This window comes from Ochotona curzoniae, unplaced genomic scaffold (assembly GCF_017591425.1).
Source record: "Ochotona curzoniae isolate NIBS_2020 unplaced genomic scaffold, NIBS_Ocur_1.0 scaffold_3223, whole genome shotgun sequence".
Lineage (NCBI taxonomy): Eukaryota > Metazoa > Chordata > Mammalia > Lagomorpha > Ochotonidae > Ochotona > Ochotona curzoniae.
The window spans coordinates 3,880,067-3,905,363 of NW_024467108.1; the positions used below are offsets into that span (position 1 = coordinate 3,880,067).

At 51.5% G+C, this 25,297-nt stretch overlaps 2 protein-coding genes and 1 long non-coding RNA gene across 7 annotated transcripts; all 3 read right to left on the reverse strand.

The window, feature by feature from the left end:
• Window positions 1-1,695: 1,695 nt before the first annotated feature.
• Window positions 1,696-7,623, reverse strand: UCP2 (uncoupling protein 2). 3 transcript variants are annotated; one of them, XM_040963921.1, is made up of 8 exons: window positions 7,496-7,623; window positions 6,741-6,897; window positions 4,208-4,432; window positions 3,884-4,094; window positions 3,103-3,297; window positions 2,901-3,002; window positions 2,469-2,649; window positions 1,696-2,099 (listed from the first exon to the last, which is right to left on the reverse strand). In XM_040963921.1, the coding sequence occupies exons 3-8, from the start codon at window positions 4,331-4,333 to the stop codon at window positions 1,985-1,987; spliced, it is 930 nt and encodes a 309-aa protein (XP_040819855.1). In that variant the 5' UTR covers window positions 4,334-4,432; window positions 6,741-6,897; window positions 7,496-7,623; the 3' UTR covers window positions 1,696-1,984. The 3 variants fall into 3 exon arrangements, with proteins under 3 accessions (XP_040819855.1, XP_040819856.1, XP_040819857.1); XM_040963922.1 differs by having other exon boundaries at window positions 6,735-6,897; XM_040963923.1 differs by lacking the exons at window positions 6,741-6,897; window positions 7,496-7,623 and adding an exon at window positions 5,383-5,838.
• Window positions 7,624-15,143: 7,520 nt separating this feature from the next.
• Window positions 15,144-15,618, reverse strand: LOC121145245. The gene is made up of 2 exons (XR_005881994.1): window positions 15,581-15,618; window positions 15,144-15,237 (listed from the first exon to the last, which is right to left on the reverse strand). It is a non-coding gene; the product is annotated as an uncharacterized LOC121145245 (long non-coding RNA).
• Window positions 15,619-19,284: 3,666 nt separating this feature from the next.
• LOC121145351 (mitochondrial uncoupling protein 3) lies at window positions 19,285-24,950 on the reverse strand. 3 transcript variants are annotated; one of them, XM_040964106.1, is made up of 6 exons: window positions 24,744-24,950; window positions 24,401-24,611; window positions 23,922-24,122; window positions 22,462-22,563; window positions 21,914-22,094; window positions 19,285-19,495 (listed from the first exon to the last, which is right to left on the reverse strand). In XM_040964106.1, the coding sequence occupies exons 1-6, from the start codon at window positions 24,867-24,869 to the stop codon at window positions 19,381-19,383; spliced, it is 936 nt and encodes a 311-aa protein (XP_040820040.1). In that variant the 5' UTR covers window positions 24,870-24,950; the 3' UTR covers window positions 19,285-19,380. The 3 variants fall into 3 exon arrangements, with proteins under 3 accessions (XP_040820040.1, XP_040820042.1, XP_040820041.1); XM_040964108.1 differs by lacking the exon at window positions 23,922-24,122; XM_040964107.1 differs by lacking the exon at window positions 22,462-22,563.
• Between the last annotated feature and the right edge of the window lie 347 nt (window positions 24,951-25,297).

Below are 25,297 nucleotides of genomic sequence, written 5' to 3' on the forward strand. Positions count from 1 at the left end.
ATCATGGAAGTTATGTGTGAGGATCAGAGAAAGGACCGGGCTCCACTGAAACCTGCAGGACTTCCTACCAACTATCCCAGCTCAGAACCAGGAAATCTGCAACACAGCCTGGGGACTGACCCAGCTGACTGCTGCCCGCTAGAGCAGTATGTCCCTCTTCTCTCTGGAGTAGTTAAGGGCCTGCCTCCCAGTGCTAATGTAACAGAGTCCACTTCTCCATGTATGCCAATTCCTGCAGCCCCATGGCATGTAACCTCCTATACTTAGCTATCCCTTGATAGGTCTACTTGGCAGATGCTTCAGGCAGGAGAAAGAGGGTGGTGCCAGTAAGGTCTTATGCTCTCAGCTGACCCCACAGCTTCCACACAAGTTCCCAGCAACCCCCAGTCCTGGTGCCTGGGCTACAGTCCAGTGGCAAGAGGAGGGGAGTGAGTCTAGTCCTCACTGTGGTCCTTCTGGGTGTCCTGACCTGCAGGACCTGTCATGGCCCTCAGCTTCTTCCCATATCAACAAAATGGGCCTGGGTGATTCCATGTTAAGGGCCCAGCCCTACACAGCATGCCTTGGAGATCTGGGGTCTTCCCAGAAGTAGAAGTAGCCCTTCCCCGGGGCTATCTGTAGTGCACAGGGTTAAACTCCAGCTTAGGGTGCCACCATCCCAAGTGCTGGTTCAGGTTATAGCTGTTAACACACCTGGGAAGCAGCAGGTGTTGATGGTGTAGGTGCTTCAGTCAGTCCGTGTTCCCAACATGGAGTCCTCGGCTGCAGCTGGCCCAGCCTCAGCTAAGTGCACCCATTTAGGGAGTGAGTGATTCAGAACATGTTACATCTCTACCTCCCACAAAAAAAAAAAAAAAAAAAAATCACCTGCCCACCTGTTTTGCTATATGACAGGCTGCAAGAACAAGGGCTGACACTGACACCCTGTGTAGCCACAGCCCTGCTCATCATCCCCTAAGGCTCCCCAGCCCTGGGAGTCAGTAAGACTGCAAACTGAAAGTACCCTCAGGCAGGGCCGGGTGTGGGTGTCTGCCCTGGGACCTCTGCTGAGTCAGGACTGCCTCCCCCAGTTCAGCAGCACTTCCTCCTATCTGCCACTGCAGAGTTGGGAGTGGTCAGGCTTGCTCTGAGTGATGATGGGGAGGCAGGTTTCTCATTTGTAAATTGGACTAGGGGTGGGCATCTGGTGCTGTGGGCTTGGGATTCTGTGGTAGTCCTGGCTACCCTCCCCCAACTTCAGATCCAGCTTCCTGCTAATGTGCACCCAGGGAGGCAGTAGGTGATGGGTCACATACTTGGGTCCCTGCCACTTTGGAAGACTTGGATTGAGTTCTGGGTTCTTGGTTTCAGCCTAGGCAAACCTTGGTTGTTCTTGGCATTTGGGGAATAAACCAGTAAGGGACTAGAATGGCAGGCATTGGAATATCAGGTGCTGGGCAAGTGAAAGCTCAAGTGGCCAGGCCAGGGAAGGGAAAGTGAGAGTGGAACCACTGCTGTTGCTCTCTGAGTTGCCTGCTCACTGGACTCCCTGCCACAGATACGGATCGATGGACCTCATCATGCCTCAGGCTGGATGCTGAAGGTGCTGGATGAATGGCACACCCTTTCTTGTAAAAGGTGTCTCCTCCCCTGCCCACCGGATGCCCAAACACAGGACCCATTAGACCAAGAGTTCTGGCAGCAGCTACACAGAGGGAAGAGACACCAAGGTTGTGCTTGCTTTATGAGTGACAGGCTAGCTGGGAAGGGTGAGGGGCTGAGGCCAAGATTCCAGCTGAGCTTTCCTAGGAACTGAGGGCCTAGTATCCTGGCTGGTGCTAGGCTTCTCCCACTGTCACATGGGATCAACAACACTAGCCCAGAGACATAACTGGGGAGACTGGGTGGGGTGGGATGAGAATGCAGGAGAATGCAGGTGGGAAGAGGGAAGGGAAAGGCGGGGAGCAGGTAAGGCCAACGGCGGCGAGGGCACCAGTAGGCAGGCTCAGAAGGGGGCTTCCCGCGAAGTGCAGGCAGCTGTGAGGGCCCGTTTTAGCTGCTCATAGGTGACGAACATCACCACGTTCCAGGAACCGAGGCGGAGAAAGGAGGGCATGAACCTAGGGGCAAGAGGACAAGTCACACATGGAGCAGTTGGTGACCCCTTGGGTGCCTCCCGCTTCTCCACCAGGCCTGAGATATCCAGTCCAAGCTGGCTGCTCTGTTTGCAAAGGAGATGGAGTGTGCCCAGGGATCAGAGGTTCCCAGCTGTGGAGCTGTGGCCAGAGGTTCCCTGAGTGCCTACTGAGCATGGCACAAGCAGGAGGGATGTCAGTTCCGAGAGTAAGCAGTAGGATCAGGGTAAAGAAAACAGCCCCACGCGTGGTTCTACCCACTTCCAGGTGGTCCTTTCCTCTCCCACCTGTGCAATGGGAGGGGGTGGCCAGGAGGCCTGGAGAGGGGGGTCGATGGGTAGACCAGGGGCTCACCCTTTGTAGAAGGCTTGGGGCCCCTCCTTCTGGAGCATGGCGAGGGCACAGTGGCCGGCGCTGCTGTACTGGCCTTGGGCAGAGTTCATGTATCTTGTCTTGACCACGTCGACAGGGGAGGCAATGACAGTAGTACAGAAGCCCGCTCCGAAAGCAGACGTGAAGTGGCACGGGAGGTCATCTGCCAGGAGGAGGAACAGGCAGGTTGGACAGGGCTCTTCCTGCACCTCTCCAAGGGAAGAACATGCCTTATGCAGTTGGACCCTCTTCAGACCTCAGAAAGTCTATAGCCTTGGTTCCTCAATGTGCAAGCTGGAATCTACATCCCAAGCTAGTGGGAGCTGAAAGGACATTCTGCTAGCTGGGGGTGAACAGGAGGGACCCTGGGCATGGCAAGGGAGAGCCCCAGCATCATGGACCCCCCTAGCTCACCCGACATGATGTTGGCCTTCAGTAGGGAGTCCTTGATGAGATCATAGGTGACCAGCTCAGCACAGTTGACAATGGCATTCCGGGCCACATTGGGAGAGGTGCCTGCAGGAGGAAGGGTGAGCCCGTGTGAGAGCAGGGGTTGGGGGCAGAGGGAGGTGGAGGAAGGGAAAGAGGATAAGGAAGAGAGCCAGCCAGCACGCACCTTTCCAGAGCCCCCGGAGTCCTTCCTCTCGGGCGATGGTTCTATAGGCATCCACAGTGCTTTGGTATCTTCGGCCTCCTCCGGCCCGTGCCTGAGCCTGGAAGCGGACCTTCACCACGTCTGTGGGCTGGGCCACAGCCACAGCGAGGGCACCTGTGGTGCTGCCTGCCAGGAGGCGGCTTCCGAGGCTGGCATCTGTGGGTGTACCGCAGGGGAGGGGATTGTCAGCAGCGGCCAGCAGGGGCTAGCTCTCATCCCCCCCACCTGGTCTCATCTCTAATGATACTGTCATTTCCTGCCTTTTGGGACTAGGATCCAGAATGACTTTCACTCTTGAGGAATCCCTGCTTCATGTCACTATATACATCTGCTGGGGACACATCAAGGAGTAAAGCAGGAAAGAGATGGTGCTGTCTTCCTGTCTTCCCTAGGACATTTTGGGGTGTCCTTGCCCCACTGCCTTGGGAAAGTAGAATTTTTTCCCCTGGATGAGGGTGAGAATCAAGTCTTAGCGACATGTGGCTGAGGTGTGTTTTCTGGCTCCCCACCGTGTGCAGGAGCACTTCCAGCCCAGTCTCCTCCTCTGTAGCTGTACCCCACAATGACACTGCCTCTTGTGCCAGTGGGCATGAGGACTGTCACTATACGAGGCCCTGCTCAGAGCCTCTCATAAGGAACCCTAGGGACTATCAGGGCTCCTTGCAGTTCTCTGTTCCTCTGATCTGCCTTGGAAGCGGATCATTGCCAAGAGCTTAGGTCCAAAGGACTATTGCATACTCACGCTCAGAGCCCTTGGTGTAGAACTGCTTCACAGAGTCGTAAAGACCGATGCGAACGGAGGCGAAGCTCATCTGGCGCTGCAGGCCAGCCACCAGCCCATTGTAGAGGCTGCGTGGGCCCTCAGTGCGCACCATGGTCAGGATGGTGCCCAGCACACCACGGTACTGGGCACTGGCTGCGGCCTGTGCTGACCCCAGACTCTCTCCTTGAATCTGCAGGGTCAGGACAGCGTGTTACAGGGATGGGCAGGTTGGCCTCCCCTTGGCTGCCCCTAGGTTCCAACATGCCAGTTGTGCTGGGAGAGGGGCAGGCTTCATGTGCCCACCTGCAGCCGGACTTTAGCAGTGTCCAAGGGGAAGGTGATGAGATCTGCGATGCAGGCGGCTGTGCCAGCCCCCAGGAACTTCACGGTGGCAGTAGGGGGCACATCCGTAGCCTTGAACCCAACCATGGCGCTACTTTCCTGCTACCTCCCAGGAGACGGAGAAGAAATTGGAGAAGCGGCGCCTTCAATCCACAGCAAGACGAGATAGACGAACTCTGCCGGAATCTGAGCCCAGGAGAAGAGACACTCCATCAGCAATGATGCCCAAGACCCACCCTGCTCACCATGCCACCCCTGCCTTCCTGGACAGCTGCAAGTCCTTCAGCAGGACTCTGAGCAGCCCACAAGGGAAAGCAGGAGTGTGGTGCCCAAGCAGTGACTGGAGCAGTGAGGTGATGTTCTGCACAGGCTGTCCCCCTTTCTGTACGGGGTCCCGGCTGTCCTGGTGTATGGCTTGTTAAGCCACCAGCCCAGCCCTTAACCTGCCACTGCCCATATTCCTGCTTCTGGAGTAGAGGGGTGGTAGGGAGGGGTCTCCTGGCAGGACAGGCCACAGTTTGAGTGGCACCAAGAGCTGATAGCAGGCCCAGTCAGCCCCACAGGTCTGCGTTCTGCACTCCCAACAAGAGCGCCTCCTCTAGTTCTGGAATATACTCTAGTTGGAGAGAAAACAAAAGGACAAGATGATAAATTCAATCCCTTGCCAGTCCACCTGGGAAAGCCTGTCCCCAGGGCCCCTGCACTGTTGTCCTTCCCTATAGAGTTCCTCTTCCCATGGGACTACTCAGCAGGGCATTGGTTTACCGAGACATGGGAGCAGCATCTACCCTGGGATGGGGTGGGGCAGGGCAGGCAGGATGGGGCACAGCTAAGCGCATAGGGTGCTTGCAGGATCTAGCCTAAAAAAAACTCACCAAAAAACTAGTAGGTGGAACAGCTCACCGTGCTGGGAGAGAAGCATGGGTGGTGAGAAAAGACTTCTTAGGCAGTAACCTTGCACTGGGTCTTAGAAAGAACGCCTGGGGAATTCTTAAAAGCTGGTAGGAAGCAGCGACCCTGGGGCTCCTCCTGGCCGGCCTGCCTGCCCCATGATGCTGGGGGTGGGGGAAGTACTCTCCATCTGTGGCCAGTTTTCTTTCTCCTGTCACCAGGGGTGGAGTGGGGGGAATACACACCTTCACAGGTGGAAGCAGGGAGACAGAGGGGCAGGTCAGGACACTTTAGTTTCAGTACAGGAAACCCAAAGCTCCATTTTGTTCTCAAGACTTGAAAACACACCCTGTCCTCCTCCCACTACTGTGGGGAGGAAGTGAGCCCAGCACCCACTTGGGTGGAGTGGAGAGAGGGCAGGCCACCTGCTTCTCCTTCCCCGAGCTCATAGGAGCAGCTGCTTCAGAGTCTCAGCCTGATTGGCTGCTGCTGTTGCTGGGGCTCAGGAGGAAGGACCTGTCAGGGTAGGAGGGTAACCCAGAGACCAAGAAACAGTTTCCCCAGCTACTTCCTCTCTGGGGCTTCCAGACCCAGGTGGCTGGGGCAAAACAAAGCAATCAAGAGGTTTTTCACTATGGCAAGTGGCACTGGGAGCTCTAACAGGGCAGGGTCTGACTCCACTCTAGCTGCTAGGGGCCACAAGAGGCTCCGGGTGCAGGTGGCAGCAGAATAGATGAAGGAGCCTCTTCCTAAACTGTCTGCTTCCCTGCTCTGAGACCCTCTCTCCCCCAGGAGGCGCTCTACTTCTTTCCGGGTCTGGCTGCTTGGGGGCACTGCATTAGCAGGAAAGGGCTGTGGCTGATACTGTTGGCTGGGCACTGCTGCCTGTCTCCCTGTAGTTTTGTCCCCAGGTACAGGTCAGGCCTTTCATGAGACAGGTTCTCTCACACCAACTCGATGACTCTAGGGAGGTTCAGGCAGCTAGTGTCCCCTTTTTGGATATCAGAGATGCAATGATTAATCTGTCACCTGCCTAACCCAGAGCTGCACTGAGGATGTCACAAGACCCAGCCACTGCCCAGCTCAGAAACAAGTGCTCAGAAGCTCAGCCAACATGCTGAACAGTGCTGTGGGTTTGGCAAAAGTTGGGTCCTGGGGAAGGAGGGGTGAACCTGGGGACCAAGGACCCCTGTGTCAACAACCCTAATAAAGAAGAGTGAACAAAACTCAGGCCTAGAAAGAAGTCACTGCACTTGAAGGCCCCCATCAAATAACCCATTCAGAACACCAACAGTACACCTGACTGTCCTAGGGACAGTTAGCGACATGAAATGATAACAGGTTCCCATGCCCTGGCTCTGCTGCCAACACCAACCAACTGGCCTCCCCTCTGGGCCACAGATTCCTCCTTTGTTACGAGAGGCCTACCAGCTTTGGTGGTTAAAATAAACAGAAGTACCAGATGTGATGGCACTGTGTATGAAAGTGCTTGTGAACTGTGACCAGCCACTTCCTGGGGCAAGGCTGACTCTGGCCCCCCACATGCAGGGTTAGGGGGCACCAAAGGAGCACCTCCTTCCACTGTCCAGGGCTGAACTCTTACCCGGCTTCGTAAGGTCTCAGGCTGAGGCTTCCAAGATCAAGCTTCTCTAAAGGTGTCCCGCTCTTCAAAGCTGCCAGTGGCTATCATGGCCCAGTCCCCTGGGTTTTCCATAGAAAATGGTCCGGAGATGGAATACCTCAAGTTCATACTATGTAACCTGTGGATGAGGGCACAGGAAGAGCTCAAGAGGAGAGTTCCCCACCCCCGAAAGCACCACACCGCAGCACAAAGCCCCTTCAGTCCTTGCCTTGAGGGGAGACAGGAAAGTGGGGTTCATTCCCTCAGGGCAGCTAGGGCTAAGTCAAGTGCACACACCAGAGGTGGGAGAGAAGTCCATTAGGACTTCTGTTTTCCTGACACTCTAGATAAGCACTCCCAAAAGTCAGCAGATCTGGTGATACGAGGGGCCTTTGAAGTGGTCACCTTGGTCAGGTCCCAGCCCCGGCAGCAGTAGGTTGGAGGGGTGGGGTACCTGCTCTGCAGGGGCCCGATAGACCAACTGGGAGCCTCCTCCTGCACCAACAGCCCTAGGAGAGACACTGGGGGCCCAGGGCCTTCAGCCACTTGGGAAACATGAGGTCATTCTGGCCATCGAACTTCCAAGCGGACGCGAGAGGGAATGTGCAAGAGTCAGGAAAAAAGATACGAAAAAAGAACCGAGGACAGAGAGCAAAAACACAAACTAGAGAGAAAAGAAGGGAAACTCAGCAGCGCGGGGAGAGAGCAGGTGCAGGCCTGGATCCGTCGGAGCTCACCGGGCCGTAGGGAGAACACCAAGGGCCGGCGGCTCTGTGTGCGGGCGGCGGTGGGCGACGGCTGCGAACGCAGACGATCGAGACGCGAAGGGGTGGCTGGCCAGCCTTGCAGTGGGGTCCGAGGAGGCGCGCGGCTGCACTTAGGGTTCGGGGCGTGGCGAGGGCGGGCCGGGGCGGGGCCCACCGGCTCGGCCGCGGGCTGAGGGGACCCTTGAATTCCAGCTAGGAGCCATTGCATTTCGCTGCGGACCGAGCCTGCGTTACCCGCTTCCTCCTCGCCCCAGACGATGACTCCCCCTCACCTCATCCCTTCCAGTCACCCCCTCCCACATGCTCCCCGGTTCCCTGAGGTTGGCAAGATGGATGCCCGGAAAGCAGGAGAGACTTGGCTAGGGCACACACACACACACGCACGCACTGCCTCTCAGGCAGGGAACATTCTAACCGCGGCTCAGCGGCTGGCGAGGGGCTCAGTGCCCAGCTCCCCCGGGGGTCCAGGGGACCCCAAACGCTGCTCTTGGCGGGAAACCCAACCGCTCGGTACTGGGAGGAAGCTCCAGGCTCCCGCGGGGTGGGGCGGGACCGCTCGCCGGCTCTCGCTGTCGATTGGTTAAGGCCACCACGTCGCCAAGGGAAGGAACCAATCCGAGCTGCAGCAGCAGGTGGCCCGGCAACGGTCCGTGGGTCTAGGGGCGCAGGTGGCGTTCCCGCCTTTTCCGGAAGCGCCCGTCTCGCCCTGGGACCGGGAGACTTCAAGGCCTGGACGTGACAGGGACATCAAGCGTGACCCTCTTGTCCCCAGTCGCCAGAGAGCAAATGGCCTGGCGCCCAGCGAGGGGGAAGCAGAGCCGGCACAGGGCGGGTTAGGTGGGCATGTCAGATGGCTGACTGTCTCGTGGGGGTGACAGACACGAACACAACAGTAAGCGGGTCCTGTATCCAAACCAACAACTGGAAGAAGGAATTAGGAATCGCCCAGCTCTTGGACTAACTGTGCTTTTTCTCATCCTTGTTTGCCTCACTGTATTTTAAGGGTCAGGAGGACATGGGACTTTGTGTCCGCGCCTACACTGTCAGCCCCTCAAAAGCAGGAAGCGATTTCCCGTGTTTCTGGTACATGTCCCTAGGGCGGCGGCTGTGGCTGCTGAGGAAAGTGCTCTGTGGAAAGTACAGTAGGAGGATCCCGTGGGGATGAGCTTTAGTGTCGGGGTCAAGATGGAAACTTCAGGAAGCTCTGCGAGGGCCGAGTTCACGGACATTTTTAACGGAATTCCAAAGAGGTGAAATCACCAGCCTAACCCCGCTCAGTGGCCATCTTTGACCTCTGCCCTGGTCAGTCTGGCACCATAGGTGTGTTTCTTGTATTGTCTGCACGCAGATGTCATTGTCTGGGCACAACGGGGGCCTGGGAGTGGATAACTACAGCAGAAAAGACAAACACACTGAGTACACAGGCCTGGCAGAACACAAGAGCCCGGACTCAAGTCAAAGTGAAAAATTGTTGGGGACTCGGGCTGATCTAGTTTTTGGGTGGAAGCGTCTATCCCTGCCTGTGATGAATTGATTCCCAGCTTGCTCAGTGAACGTGGGGTGACACTGCTGAACTTGAAACCGAACCCCCCATTATGTTTAAACAGGACCAGCTCCTGTCACTCTCCCAAAGCCCTGTCCTCTATCAAAAGGAATTCACTGACTTGAGTGATCCAGCTGACCCCAGTCAGTGGACTCAAGGAATCATTTGCTTCTCCTCCAATAGATAAGAAACTCATGGCCACTGGGCCCTGGAGTGATTGTGCAGGAAATTCCAGGAATGGGCAGGATGTAACTGCCATCTGATGCTACAACGATAACCGGAGGTGGGTGGAGTTTGCCTCCAACCAGACCCAAAATGGATGGTGGAATTCTGGCAGGCACCTCAGGCTGTGAGATCATCTTTGCACCAGTGAGGGGCACAGACCCATATCTCCCCACCAATAAGGGCTGAGGTGACCCCCATTTTGGCTTCCATGTCAAGGAGAGTTTAAAAGGCCCCTTCCCCCGTCTCTTCCGTGCTCTTATTCCCCTGCAGCTCACTCCTTCAGGTCTGTCTTTCTGCTGCACGGGGAAGGGAAGTCCGTGCCCATGGTTCCCTGAAATAAAAGCCATCTAAATTCTTTTCATATATTTGAGTTATTCTTCCCTTGGTGGTCTGCAAATTTAACATTTTGGGAGCGGCGAGTCTACTACCACCTCCCTGAAAACCCAGAACAGCTGGAGCTCCCCTGGTGATCATCAATTTGCTAAAGAGCATGGCATCACTGACTAATCAAAGGAAAGGTTACAAGCTCCACTGGCCAAGCAGGAACTTGAGCATGAGCTGATCACACACCTCTTAGCCCCAGCTTCAATCTGTAAGACTCATCACCCCTAACTCCTCAGGGAGCCTGGGAATTAAGTAATAGCTGCCCAGCTCCTGGCTCTGTGCTTTGCAATACCTGCCTGCTTTGTTCCACCACCCTGATGTCAGTGATTGGCTTTCTGTGCATCAGGTGAACTGACCCAGTTTGGGAATTCTACAACAATGCCTCCAACCAGTTTTTTGGTGGTGTTCAACAAACATGTCAGTAAGCTTTGAGGAGACACAGAGAAAAGGATGTGTTCAAAGGCTTGCACATGCAAGTAACCCTGGTTGTCAAAATGGAAAAATTTGGATTCCAAAAGACTGTATGCACACATGAGTTGTGTTTATTCTTGGCTAAAAAAAAAAAAAAAAAAAAAAAAACAAAAAACAAGAATGAAGAGGCTGTTGAAAGGATGGTGTCGGAACACATAAGGGAAGTAGAGATCACTGATCACTGGGTTTCTGTTAAATCCTTTTTTTAAATGCAGTCAGACAGATCACAGTAAGGTTACAGACACTGCATTTCTCTGTATTTTTAGTAAGCAGCTTGCCCACTTCATAAGGTATCCTGCAGATAAATTGGGGAATGCATGCACAAACAAGTGCATTTTGAAAACTTACTGATTACCCATGTCATTGAGTGGTATGTGTTTCTTTGTCAACATGGTTGAGTACCAATAATTAAAATGATGAAGTTTCAGGCTTTTCATTTTATGATTTTAACCTCATACCAGCAAATCCACCACATTTGCATTTTTTCAAACTTTAAGATTGTTAAATGCAAATACATAGTATTTGAAACATTGAAAAGGGGAAGTTCAAGAAATGTCAGAGAAATTGGGAAACATCAGGTGATGAGAAGTTAATATTCCCTAAAAATATCAAGTGGATTGTATGTGTGTCCTCAAAAACTTCATGGAAAATGAGTATCATAAAAAATGCACAGAACTTAGCTTTAAGATATATTTATTTGAAAGACAAAGTGAAAGGGATGATGGGAAAGACAGAGAGGAGAGAGAGAGAGCTTCCAGCCATTGGTGCATATTCCAAATGCCTGCCACAGTTTGGGGTTGGGCCAAGCCCAAGTCAGGATCGCAAGCACAACCTAGGTCTCCCACATGGGCAGGAACCCAAGGTCTGAACCGTCACCTGCTGCCTTCCCAGGTGTAGTATCAGGAAGCTGATTCAGAAGCAGAGCCAGGACTCCAGCAGGCACTTCAAGAGGGGATGTAGGCATCCCAAGTGGCAGCCTAATGTGCTGCCAATGCCCACACCTAAACTTCCTCTAATTCCATGTCTTTATGAACTGCTTGAAGTACCTTATATTAGTTTTTTTCTCCACTAACAAAAAATATAAAAGTACCTGCAGTTTGGGGGCTAGCGTATTGGCTCAATAGGCTAATGTTCTATCTGCAGCACTGGCCTGTCATATGAGTTCCAGTTCGGATTCTGACTGCCCCACTTCCAATCCAACTCCCTGTTTATGGACTGGGAAAGTAGCGGAGGATGGCTCAAATCCTTGTGGGCCATGGGAGACCTGGACGAATCTTCTGCCTCCTGGCTTCAAATTGGCTTAGCTCTGGCTACTGTGGCCATTTGGGGCGTGAACAAGCAGGTAGAAAACCTTTCTGTCTCTCTGTCTCTCAATGTCTCTCCTTCTCTGCGTAAACTTGCCTTTCAAATAAAAATTTAAAATATTTTTAAAAGTATCTATACTTTAAAAAGTATCTATACTTAGAAAAAAGATAATTAAGCCTTTTATTTAAATTAATTAGAATTTTTTATTTAATTCATTAGAAAGGCAGAAAGGAAGTGAGACAGACACCATATCTTCTGTCTGCTGGTTGATTCCCCAAATGTCTGGATCATATAGAACTGAAGCAGGACAAACCCAGGAGCTGGGAACTCCATGCTGGCCTCCCACATGGGAGGAACTGGGGGTGCTGCTGGGGCTCACACACAGGCACTATGCTATGGTATGTGGCTATTCCAAGACTAGCACTGGTGTGCTAGTCTATACACCAGTCCCTTAGGAATATTTAATGCCATATCAAATCCTGTATCAATAGAGGATGTTTATTGCTTTATAGTTTTGCTACTTTAATACCAATAATTTTTTTTAAGATTTATTTTTATTAAAAAGGCAGATATACAGAGAGGAGAGATAGAGAGGAAGATCTTCCGTCTGATGGCTCACTCCAAAAATGACCACAATGGCCAGGGCTGAGCCAATCTGAAGCTAGGAACCCAGAGCTTCCTCTGGGTCTCCCATGTGGGTGCAAAGTCCCAAGGCTTTGGGCTGTCCTCTAGTGCTTTCCCAGGCCACAAGCAGAGAGCTGGATGGGAAGTGAAGCATGGAGCAACCAGGACACGAACCAGTACCCATATGGGATATCAACATGTGCAAGGGGAGGACTTTAGCTACTAGGCTACTGCACCAGGCCCCAAGAAATTTCTTCAGACGAAGAGTTAAATTTCTTCCCATTTTTCTCTGAAACGTAGATGACAAAATATAAAATTAAGCAAGATACATATTTGACAAATATATAAATCACTATTACAATAACGACTACTTATCAATTACATTATTATGAAGCCTAGAATTTTCTTAATCAATATGTTAAAAAGTACAAATTGTCTCAAGGCAAAATTACAGTGGTAATTGCTAAAAACAAACATAAAAAAATACTTTGGGATCAAGCTGCTGCTTAAGTGGAAATTTAAGAAAACTTGAAAAATAGGGATTCATTGTGAAGATTTTCAATGTCAAAACTTCTTCCTAGAAAAGACTGCACAAGGAACAGAGGTGTAGCACAGCAGGTTAAAGCTGCTTGCGTGCCATATCCCAGGGTGCGTCTGAGTCTTAGTGCCTCTGCTCCCAATCTGGTTTCTTACTTGACTCAAGTGATTGATTTTTTTGTCACCCATGTAGGAAAAATGGTTGGAGTTTTTGGTTGCTCCCTTCAGCCAGGCAAAGCTGTAGTTATTGCAACAATTTGGAGAGTGAATCAGGGAATGGAAGACCTCTCCATCAACCCCTCTCAGTCTTCTCTGTGCCTTTCAAGTAAAAATGCACATTTTTTTCTTTAAGTGAGCAAAGTTAAGGAAATGTGGATAGTGTTTTCTACTGGAACGTGAGAACATTTGAAGGCTTCCTTTTCTGAAAAGGTGGTGTGTAGGAGATCGCCTACAAACTTTCTCGTTGAACTCAGAACTAGACTGGGGAATTCTTAAACACAGCTCAGGATGCCTGGTCAACTTCTGTTGTGGTAACAGCAGAGTTCTGTTTGGTTTGGGAACCCAGTTACTTCCTTGGTGACTGTTCTAAATGACTCTTGTTTGCTCTACGCCAGAAGTCAAGACAGTTCTGCTTTCTCATCAGGGGCATCCTGGAGCTTTCGAAGTGCCAAACAGTGCGTGATGCAGCCTCCCAAATCCCTGCAGGCCACGTTGGTGCCTTCATATTTGCAGTGCTTTATGAACCCATTTGTGACACAAGGCAAGGTTCCTAGGATTTTACCCGATGGGAAAGACTTCTCTTGTTCAGCTCTGTGAGCACCTGTGACAGAGGAATTACCTGAGGACTGTGATTCCAAGACATAACAATTTAATGATAATAATAATAATAATGACAACCTTGAAAAGTATCTGATAGTTTTTCAAGTTTTGTACCCAGGGACAGTCAAGGAAGTGGGATCTGACTTCTGGGGCTGAGCTGTCCTACTCTGAGGGGCTGGGTTCTCTGTGAGAGGGGCTTGCAAGCCAGCAGAGCTTCATTTTTCTTAAGCGTTCTGCTGCTGTGTAAACAATGGTCTCACTCACTATCCCCTGATCCTCAACCCTTCCCACCCTGACCAACTATGTAAACATCATCAAAAATAAAATAAAATAAAATAGCTCTGCTGCCTATCTCGCATGTGTGCCTAGCTCAGGCTTCCACTACAAAGCACCGTAGACTGGCTTGAATGATGGGGATTTACTTTCAGTTCTATAGACTGAGAAATTCGAGGTCAAGGTTGCTTCTGGTTTCGTTTGGGACAGGGAGGCTCTTCCTGCCTTCTTGCCATGTCCTCACATAGTGAGGAGAGAGAGCTGTGGTCTCTTCCTGTTACCATGGCACTAACCCTGTTATGGAGATGCCCCACTCTGATGACGTCATCTAACCTTAAGTCCCTCCTGAAAGCTCCTGCTCCAGACACTGTCAGGTGGGGCTTAGAGCTTGTATGAGTTGGGGTGAGGGGTACTCACAGGCATACAGTCTGTAACTCATGGCTTCTCCAGACCTTGCTTCCTTTATCTCCATCTTTCTCACTACTTCCCTTAAGTCTGCATCCCAGCCATCATACTGACAGCTGCAGAATCTGGAATGTATCTTGTCTTATCTCTGTTCTTTGGTACAAGCCATGCACAAGCCATTCCTCTGCCTGGAATGATGTTCACCCACCCATCTCAGCATGAATAATTCCTCTTTGTCCTCTAGGTGGTCCCCAGATCAAGTCAGGCAGCCCTCAACTATGCACCACTGCGATGGAGCGGCTCAGCCGGGAGCAATCCGTCCTATGGGAACAGGACCTTGGGAACAGTGGGCAAGGATTCAGCTAGTGACAAACAGACACGACAACTCAAGGCAGTTGTATCTGAGTGCCTTTTGCAAAAGCAAGGCATCAACTTATACACAATAGATTATTGCAAAGGGACATTTTCTTTGTTTATTCATGTGGCTACAGTTCTACAATTATTCCAGGGAGGTAAGCGGGGCTGTTGAGAAAAGATTGTTCTCTAATAGCCTGCTGACAGACTGCAGTTGCTATTTCTTGTGGACGTGGTTTGGCACCAGTTGTAGTTTTAATCATTAAGTGGCTAGTTCTCATTGTGTTTTGTGCCTTACATTGGTTCTAATATTAACCTGTCTATTTTTCTTAGTTTTTCTTCCTGTATGGCTTTTTTTTTTAAAGATTTATTTTTATTATTTTTTTATTGGAAAGGCAGATATACAGAGAGGAGAGACAGAGAGGAAGATCTTCCGTCCGATGATTCACTCCCCAAGTGAGCGCAACGGGCCGATACTATGCCGATCCGAAGCCAGGAGCCTCTTCCGGGTCTCCCACGCGGGTGCAGGGTCCCAAAGCTTTGGGCCGACTGCTTTCCCGGGCCACAGGCAGGGAGCTGGAAGGGAAGCAGGGCTGCCGGGATTAGAACCGGCGCCCATATGGGATCCCGGGCGTTCAAGGCGAGGCCCTTTAACCACTTGCGCCACCGCGCTGGGCCCCTGTATGGCTTTTTAAGCTATAGATTTCTACTATAATCTTCTTTTTAGGAATTCTCAAAAATAGTCCCAAGTAGGTTTATTAAAGCTAGTGACCTGGGGCTCGGCGCGATGGCGCAAGTGGTTAAGGTCCTCACCTTGCATGCCCGGGATCCCATATGGGCACTGGTTCTAATCCCGGCAGCTCCACTGCCCATCCAGCTCCCTGCCTATGGCCGGGGAAAGCAGAACGGCCCAAAGCTTTGGGACCCTGCACCCGCGTGGGAGGCCTGGAAGAGGTTCCTGGCTTCAGATTGGCATAGCATCGGCCGTTGCGCTCACTTGGGGAGTGAATCATTGGACGGAAGATCTTCCTCTCTGTCTCTCCTCTCTGTATATCCGCCTTTCAAAATAAAATAAAATAAATCTCTAAAAAAAACAAATAAATAAAGCTAGTGACCTGATAGTTTTTATCCCATACTGCTTGCAATCCTTGTCAGTCTCTTGTCAGAAGGCTTCATAGAACCATAAAGGAATACTGAGCCTTTGCCGCACATAAATAGTATTATTCCAGCCATAAAGATAAGAGCAAAGAGAGTACAGCCAGGAATGCCAAGACCACTAGGGATGCAGCCTAATCCAGGAGGCATCCTTCCTTGAACTGCCGCCTCGGCCTGGTGATTTCTCACGCAGGCTCCACTGGAGGAGGCATGACACTGCATCTCTGTTTGTAGATCTATCACCCTGTGTAATGAACAGTGGCTTGTGGTCTGTGTTTCAGGTCCCACCAGCTCCACCCAATGACCGCCTTGAAAACGGGACTGGTCTTGTTTACTTCAGCACATAACACAGTGTGTGGCTTTAAAAATATATATTTATTTGAAAGGTAGTGTTAAAGAGAGAGTGTATCTTTCTTCTGCTTGTTTAGTCCCCAAGTAGCCACAATAGCTGGGGCTGGGCCAGGACAAAGCTAGGAAACAGGAGCTTCCTCTGAGTCCCCCATGTCAGTCTAAGGGTCCAAGGACTTGGGCCTTCCTCTTCTGTTTCCCAGGTCATAATCATGCAACTGGATGAAAAGCTGGGACAGAAACCCACATAGGATGCTGGCCACAGCACTGGTTCCCACAGCATGTGGCTTTTAGTGGCTGTCAAATGAGTTTACTTTTGTTTGTGTAGCATCCTGTCATTTTTAACATGCATTGTCACAAACTCACTCATCTATAAAGATGATTATCTTCCCTAATTTAGCATTCACTCTTTCTGAAAAAAAAAATTACTCTAAAGATTATTACCTCTCCTCAAAAATGATCTCTATGAAGTCTGTGATCCATTCTGTCACTGACGTGACTAAGGCTTCCAACAATCTCCGTTTTTGCCTGATGTACTGGAAGAGTTTGAAAAAACAAAGTTTCTTTGAATGTGTGTTTTTGGGGGATAGGTCCACAGAACTCCAATGCCACCCTCCCTGTGGGGCGCTTGGTTGGTGAGCTCGGAGTGAGCGCTCATCCCTGGTTTCCTGGTTGGGGCAGACCTCCAGGCTGGGACTAGGAAGAGCATGCTCTCTGTGCCTTAGAGCTAACAGTCACTCAGTTCTTGTGGTCACAGAATGATAGATCCTTATGCTTGTCTGATTCAACTTTGGCTTTCAAAAGGTAGGGAGAGATCTAGCGTTTTGGCCAGTAAGTCCCAGAACACCTCCCACAAGCCCTGATTTCCCTTTTCTGAAAGGCTGGCCTCAGAGGTGCCTGAGCACCTGTTCTAATCAAAAATACCTTGGACATGGATTTGCTCCCCCCTTGCTGAATGGCACCTAGGGAGGTGATGTGTTCATGTTCCTGTGGAAATTCCTAGAAGACTTAGTTCCTGGTCCTTCAAATCACATGCCGAGAATGGGACTGCAAGTGATGTACTCATACTGGTCAAGGTAAGAGAAATTTTACAACATGGGTTTTACGCGTAAGCCAAGCCAGGGCTAGAGGCAATGGCTCAATAGCTAGATCCTCATCCCATATGGGTGCCAATTTGTGTCCCAGATGTTCCAGTTCCCATTCAGTTTCCTGCTTATGGCCTGGAAAGGTAGTGGAAGATGGCTTAAAGCTTTGGGGCCCTGCACCACGTGGGGTTGGAAGAAACTGCTTGTTTCAGATTGCCTCAGCTCCAGCCATTTGGGGAGTGAACTAGCGGATGGAATATTTTTTGTCTGTCTCTCCTTTTTTCTGTAAATGTGATCTGCCTTAAATTTTTAAAAATCTTTAAAAAAAAAAAAAAAAAAGGAAGTCAAGCCAGACACTACATCAAAATGTTAATCTGTTCATTTGCTTTGAACTCTCCAGTCTGAGTATGTGCATGGGGGAAGAGGTCACTGAAATGAAGCAAGGGCTGAGGGTGAGTGGATCTATTGCTCCATGTGATACAACCATAGACAGGGAAGGAGCAGCCCTTCCAGGGACGCATTTTAGATTGGCCCTTCAAGGAGTGAACAAAGTGGGGTTGGCCGAGCTTGCACTCATTTAGGGCACTGGGGGACCACAAGCTAGGAAGTGTGAAGCTGAGGTTTTGGGCTGAGCTCCTCTGTCAGAGGCCCCAGCACCCTGCAAGGCAGCAGCAGGAAAAAAGCACTGCCAGTTGGCATTATGTTACAGCACTCAGCATGGATGTGGGTACCTGTTTCAAACCAGCTCTTGTAGCTGGTGGAGCCAAAGCTCCCAGAACCTGCGATTGGAGTGATGGGAAGAGAGGGCAGTGGGTACCAAACCTGGACCAACCCAACACACACGTGGCAAGGGGTGAAAAAGGAAAACTGTCCTAGAAAGGGAAGCTATGAAACCAGTGCTCATTCCCACGCCAAGGTGCGAGGTCCTTTATTGTTCATCATTTTCCACAAAACCCAAATCCTGTTAGTTCTGGCTCCAGTGGGGTATCCATCACCTTCTCCCCAAGCCCCACAACTCTTCCAGATACCTCCTGGTAGATCCAGGGAGCAGGGGCTGTGGGGGACTAGGCTCCCGTAGCTTCTTGGCACCACCAGCTGTCCGCACCAGCATCAGGCCCTGTTTCCCTCCATCTTGCCTCTAGGCAACTATGACTTTCCAAAATGTCTCCCCTGGCAGTTTCCCTTCCCCTGACAAAATCTCTCCCAAGGCTTAGTCCTTCAATGTGGGCACACCACAAAGCTCATGAAAAGGGGGTTATTAAAAGGCTATGTATGAAATTCAATTTGTTTTTGCAACAAAATGTTATCTTTTACATCCATTTTTCCCATGGTACTTTTTGAAGTACCTACATTTAAGGCTTAATAGAACTTTGTTTTTGTCTGTCTCTCTCATCTGCTACTTTATTCCCTAGATGCCCCAGATGGGCAGGCTGAAGCTAAGAGCCAGGAACTCAAATCTAGTCCCTCCCATGGATGGCAGGAACCCAATTCCTTGGGCCAGCCTCACTGTCTCCCAGGGTATGAATTTGCACCAAGATAGAGGCAGGAGGTGGAGCTGGGGATTGAACCAGGAACTCCAATGTGGGATGCAGATGTCTTCAGTGGTGTTCGATTAAGTGCTTTCCTGTTCAGTTCCCCACTTCTCCCTCAGAACATTCCTGAGGGAGGGAGGTAGGCAAGGGCTCAACAGTCCCATTTTGCAGGAAACAAGATTGAGGCTGCTCTCTGGGTCTCCAGTATCCTCAGAGTCTGTTGTGAGGCCATCATGATGACACAATGGTGCCCCGGGCATGGGTTCTCCCTTTTGTTCCGGACATTTTCCAGAATACATGTACAGCCTGGTGACAGACCCACTGCCAGCAAGCAGGTGCTTTGTGTGCAATGACGGTCAAGGCTGTGGTTGCAGCTTTGTGTTGGCATTCATGGCTTCCCTCTAGAATAATGGCTGATGGCCCTGTCCTGTCCTCATGAGCTTTTCCAGGGCACACAAGCTTGCCAGCTTTGGTTTTATCCAAATGGATGTTTGTTATTTTTATTTTTATGTATTTATTTAGTTTTCTCTTGCCTAAATGTTAGGCATCCAACCTAATGGTCTTCAAAAATTAATATAATTTATTCTCCATCTTGTCAATGCCAAATGAAAGTGCTCTTGAAACCAAGCACTGAAGACAAGAATGCTTGCCACGGCTTCCAGCTCTTGAATCAGCAACAAGTGAACAGTTTATGTAAACATGTGTGAGTCAGCGCCTGCACCTGTGTGCATCCATGCTCTGTGCTGTTAACTGGCTTTGCGTAAGTTCAGTCCCACATGAGCTACCGGGGTTTGTTCAAAACGGAGATTCCCGAAACATCTGGACTTTCATCAAAGCCCGTTTCAGCTGCTCATAGGTGACAAACATCATCACGTTCCAGCTTCCCAGACGCAAAAAGGAAGGTGTAAACCTGATGAGAAAGACAACCCATACATCAGCCAAGAGCCTGCCCCTCTCCTGCCCGGCAGCCAGCGCTGGCGCCTCCGAGGGACCCTCACTGCAGTCAGCAGCATTCCTGCAATTCACTGTGTCTTTCTCATCCCTTGGGGGAGGGGGGCGGGTTTAGGCAGAAATTTGGAGTCAGGGGAGGAAATAAATGAGCTGACTTTGAAGTAGATGACTATGCCAGGCTCTCTAGGGGCACTGTTGCCAGGTTGCTTGTTTTTTAGAAACAGGCAGAGGGAGATGAAGTGGCTCAACCCAAACCACATAGCTAGTCAATTTCAGACTTAGGGTTCAACCGAGAGGCCCGATGTGACTCCACCCTCCCAGCCAGCGGGCTTTCTGGCCTTGTTTACATCCTGGGTGGCTGCCTGCCCAGACCCTAGAAGCCTGTCAGGGTAATGGTAGTATACATAGCAAGGGGGTGGTCCTCACTATGGCTGCCAATCACAGATCCAGAGAGGCACTGGTGTCCTGGGCATGACCTACCACTCTCCTCCTCACCCCCAGTCTCCCTCCCCAATAATCCTCTCTAGAGCTCAGTCCCTGATGGCTTAGCTAGTTAACACTTCCCCAGCCACACCAGGATCTCTAATCATTGCCCGTTTCTCCTGTGTCTGGACCATCTTCCACCCTCTCCTGCCTTGCCTGACTGGGCACTCTGCAGTCTGAAGGACTCAGCTTGGCAGGTTTCAAGCTGTGGCCTTTTCCAAGAGCTCAGAGAGGTTCACAGCATGTGTGAACTCCAGAGCCAGACTTTTAACTTGAGTTAAAATCCTAGCTCTAAAAGCCTGCACTATGGTGTAGCAAGCCAAGTCTCTGTCTATGGCACCAGCATCTCATATGTGTTCCTATGGCTCTACTTTTACTTTTGATCCAGCTTGCTGCTTATGACCTGGGAAGGCAGGGGAGGATGACTCAAGGCTTTGGGCTGCTGCACCCATGAGGGAGACCTGGAAGAAGCTCCTGGCTCCTGACTTGGGATTGGCTCAGGTCTGGGTATTGTGCTTATTTGGGGAGTGAACCAGTGGATGGAAGATATCTCTCTCTTTCTCTCTGAAACTCTTTCAAATAAAAATGAAATATATATGTAAACAAAAATTATATGTATATAAGTAAATCCTAGGTCTACCAGTTTATACCAGCTCAAAAAACAAGCAAGCAATTAAACAAAAAACCCTCCTTAATCTTTCTGAGCCCATTTCCTTGCGCAGGGTCCACTAACACCCATTATAGGTCACCCACTGTCTGCTGCTGTTTGAGGGGAGCATGACACGGGGCCTGAACACATATGTGTTCAGTAAACAATTTCACAAGTGAAAGAATAAACTGAGACAAGTGTTCCAGCCAACAACTGGCACGGCGGAGCACCTGTCTGTCAGGTAGCCTCTCCATGGGAAGACAATTTGACTATGGATGCCCAGAGTTTCCAGAGTGGTTCCTGTTGGCTTATTGGACGTGACCTAACCTCAGGGTCCCAGATAGACAATGATCTGATGGAGACATGGTGGGAGGTGAACAGGCCAGTGGAGAGCTGACCTGTGGGAGAAGCTCCAGGTTGAGGGGGAGCCCTGGTTCTGCCATCTTAGACAAGTTACTTGATTTCTCTAGCACTCAGCTACTTCCTCAGTAAGCATGGAGACAGCTGCCCAGCCCAGGGAGGTTGCTGAGATAACGTAAGGGACTCAACTGCCAATGTGAGCTCATGTGACCCAAACTGTCCAGTGCTTGCTCTGCACTAAGAGTGCCAGGAGATAAAAGTCACAGAAACCATCAGCCTTGGGCTGTAAGGAGTGCAAGGGAAGGCTTTAAGCCTGTAAACACCATATGTAGCATGAGGTAGGAGGTGATAAACACCATAAAATGATACCAAATAGGGGCTGGCAACTTGATGTAACAAGTTAAACCTCCACCTGCATCGCTGAGTTGCTAGTCCTGGCTGCTCTACTTCCTATTCAGCCCCATGCTAATGGCCAGGGAAATCAGTGGAGAATGGCTCAAGTTCTTGGGCCTCTCTGTTCAAGCAGACAGAGGGTGGGGTAACCCGCAGACATAGAAGCAGGAGAGTGGGCGGAGAGTTAGGGTGGCGAAGGTACCTTTGTGGCCTCCAGGGTGTGGGCAGAGACTGGGTGTGCTAACTTCCTTTCCCTCCTCCACTCCTGCCCAGGAAGGTCCAGAGGGGAAAGTCCTTGTCCCTATTCCTAGGGTCTTTCCCTAGTTCCCCAAGGTAGGTTTGGCTCATTTTCTGCCCATCTCACTGTCATAGCTCTTAGTACTTCTCCTTGGTGGCGTAGCAGCTGGCCTGTTCGCCTGTGCTTCCCCAGACAGACTTTGTCAGGGGTGTCACTGGGGACACACAGAGAGCTACACACTGGAGGTGACTCACCCCTTGTAGAAGGCTGTGGGGCCCTCCTGGGCCACCATCTTGAGCATGCAGTCCAGGGGGCTGAGGTACTGGCCCGGAGGGGAGTTCATGTATCGGGTCTTTACCACGTCCACTGGTGAGGCCACCACCGTGGCACAGAAGCCGGCTCCAAAGGCAGAGACGAAGTGGCAGGGGAAGTCGTCTGTGGCGGGTGGGGAGGGGAAGGACCAAGCATCAGGGAAATACTTGTGCTCTGTTCCTTGTGCTAAGCATTAGTTCCCAGGGCCACCAGGAACTTTGCCCATCCTCCCTCTCAGTGCCTGGGGACCAAAGCTCTCTCTAAGCTCTTGCTGAGCTAGAACTGGGCCATCCTGGAGCCAGATTCATCCAGCTCAACCACCTTGCTGGAGGTGAGAAATCCTCACTTCAAGATCACTGTGAGGACTGGTGCTGGATTTGGCACCGGCTCCAGGTTTCTATCCTCCCCACCCCAATACTGTACTGGAAGGTACCTCCCATTCCTTTTAAATGAGAAGGGAGGACTGTGTACCAACAGCCCCAGGCCTCACCTGTGAGCAGGTGTGAGTCCAGCAGCTTCTCTTTGATGATGTCGTAGGTTACCATCTCAGCGCAGTTGACAATGGCATTTCTTGTGATGTTGGGCAAAGTGCCTGTTAGGAGAGGGGCGGGGGTGTGAATGGGACACTGATGATTAATTAACCAGACCACAGACCCTGGCATGGGATAGGCAGGGCCGCCAGTGCCTCAGCTGGAGGAGTCTAACCCCTGCTAAGCAGGAGCCACATCTGCCTCCCAGGCTCAGCAACTCTGAATGAGCTGTGATTTCTTCAGGGAGAGAGAACACGCAGATGCCCATTTGTGTTGGATGGAGTGGGGCACACTTTGGAGGATAACCTAAAATCTGCCTCTGTGAGATTGGACTACTGTCAAGAAACGTGTTCATTATTTGGAAGAATGGGGTCCGACAGAATGTGGCGCTGGCATGGTCCTCAGGGAGTGGGATCACAAAAGAGTGCTCTGGGTGGACATGCAGCAAGTGAGCACAGAGCTGGGCAGGGACCGTGGTGTCTGCCCCGAAACTTCCCAGGCCATTGCTTGTCCTGACAATACTCAAAAGAATTCCTGTCCATTTGCAAAAGGTAGACATGTGTTGAGGTGGCCACTCTGCAGGTACAGGGAAGCCGTACCCCAGTCATCGCAGCAGCTTCCCTTGGGTACCTTTAGCATCCTCCTGGAACCAGACCCCCATCATGTACAAGCAGGACCCAGCCCCTTGTCTGTCTCTCTTATCTTTACCTGTCTTCAGAATTCACTGCCTTAAGGGAGTGACTCACCTAATCACTGAACTTAGTGAGTCATTTGCTTCTCCAATAGATAAGAATGTCATGGCCAGTGTGTCCTGGAGTGATTTGTGCAGGAAATCCAAGGAATGGGCAGAATGTAACTGCCACCTCCCTGAAAACCCAGAACAGCTGGAGCCCCCCTGGTGATCATCAATTTGCTAAAGAGCATGGCATCACTGACTAATCAAAGGAAGGGTTACAAGCTCCACTGGCCAACCAGGAACTTGGCCATGAGCTGATCACACACCTCTTAGCCCCAGCTTCAATCTGTAAGAAACTTGGAAGACCAGCTGGGTCACTCCCTTAAGGTAGTGAATTCAGAAAACAGGCAGACACCCTTAACTCCTCAGGGAGCCTGGGAATTAGCCAGTAGCTCCCAGTTCCTTGATTTGTGCTTTTCAATAAATGCCTCCTTGGCCTTTGAGGTCCAGCCTGGGAGGCCAGTCTGGTCTCTTTCCACACCTGGTAGGACACCTAGAACATCCTACCTGAGGCCAAGCTGCCAGCCTCAGGGTGCAGGAGTGGTCCTGTCCATGCCCCACCCCAGGGGGCGCCTGCACAGGCTGAGGGCATTTGCAGTGGAACTTTGGCAGGCAGGATGGCAGCCAGGGGTGTTTTTCTGCAGCCAGGCCATGCATACTCGGCCTCCGGGAGCCCAGGCCTACCTTTCCATAGGCCCCTGAGCCCCTCCTCCCGGGCGATGGTTCTGTAGGCATCCATAGTCCCGTTGTACTTCCTGTCGCTGCGGGACCCCAGGTGCACACTGGCCTGGAATCGGACCTTTACCACGTCAGTGGGCTGGGCACAGGTCACTGCCATGGCTCCCGTGGTGCAGCCTGCCAGAACCCGGACAGTGACACTCGAGTCTGGAGTGGGAAGAAGAGGCAGGGACAGAGTGTGGGGCTCTGGCGCTGGGCCTTGGTGCTCTCTGCTGGCATGCACTCACTCCTGCCTGTGTTCCTCCCCTGAGCTGGGCCAGGCTTCCCACTGCCCTGTACACACCACAACACAACCCTGAGTACAGCTCTGCCCTGGAATGGGATCTACTCAGCTCCCCTGACTCCCACGCCAGCTTCTGCTTTCCCTTACCCACCCTGGTCTTGGAGTTTCTGGGGTTCCCCCCCACCCCCACCCCAGCACTCACGGTCAGCTCCCTTAGGGGTATAGAACTGCTTCACGGAGTCATAGAGGCCGATGCGGATTGAGGCGAAGCTCATTTGACGCTGCAGGCCGGCCACCAGCCCGTTGTAGGGGCTGCGCGGGCCCTCGGTGCGCACCATGGTCAGGATGGTGCCCAGCACGCCGCGGTACTGCACACTTGGTGCTGCCAAGGCTACTGGGTTCTCCCCCTGGATCTGAGCCGACAGAGGATGGGGTGGGGCAAGGAGAAAGATTGGGAACTAGGGGAGTGTGCGTGGCGGGGGGGGGCGGGGGGAGGCGTACCACGGTGGAGCGCCAGCCCTGAGCCTTGGCCAAAGGACACCTACCTGCAGGCGGACCTTGGCAGTGTCCAGCGGGAAAGTGAGGAGGTCAGCGAAGCAGGCTGCAGTGCCTGCGCCCAGGAACTTCACGGCTGTGGTGGGGGGCACCTCAGAGGGCTTCAGGCCCACCATGGTCCCTGAAGGCTCCGCCCTAGTGCCCCAGGGCCAGGTGACGTCCACGGAGACAGGCTGCTTGGTGGTCCCAGGCTTGTGTGCAGGGAGATGCTGTGGAGGGAGGGGTCCTGGCAGGGAGGCTCATGGAGCAGGCAGGGTCAAGGGTGGTTTCCCAGTACCACCCCTTTGTACCCTCTTGCCCGGGTTGGGCTGTGACCACACTACAGACTGTGGACTTGGTCACTCTCTCAGCTCTCATATCTTGCCATCCTGCCCCTGTCCCCACCTCTCCCCTTTGTACCAGGGGGCAGGCAGGGGTTGCTGGCTGATTCCTAGGAAACCTGTTAGTTATTTAAAACAGAGTTCTAGTTCTTATATTATTAAAATATTTTTACTTGCAGCTAATTCCCACAACCTGGTTCTTTACCGTGAGCTGAAAACACCAG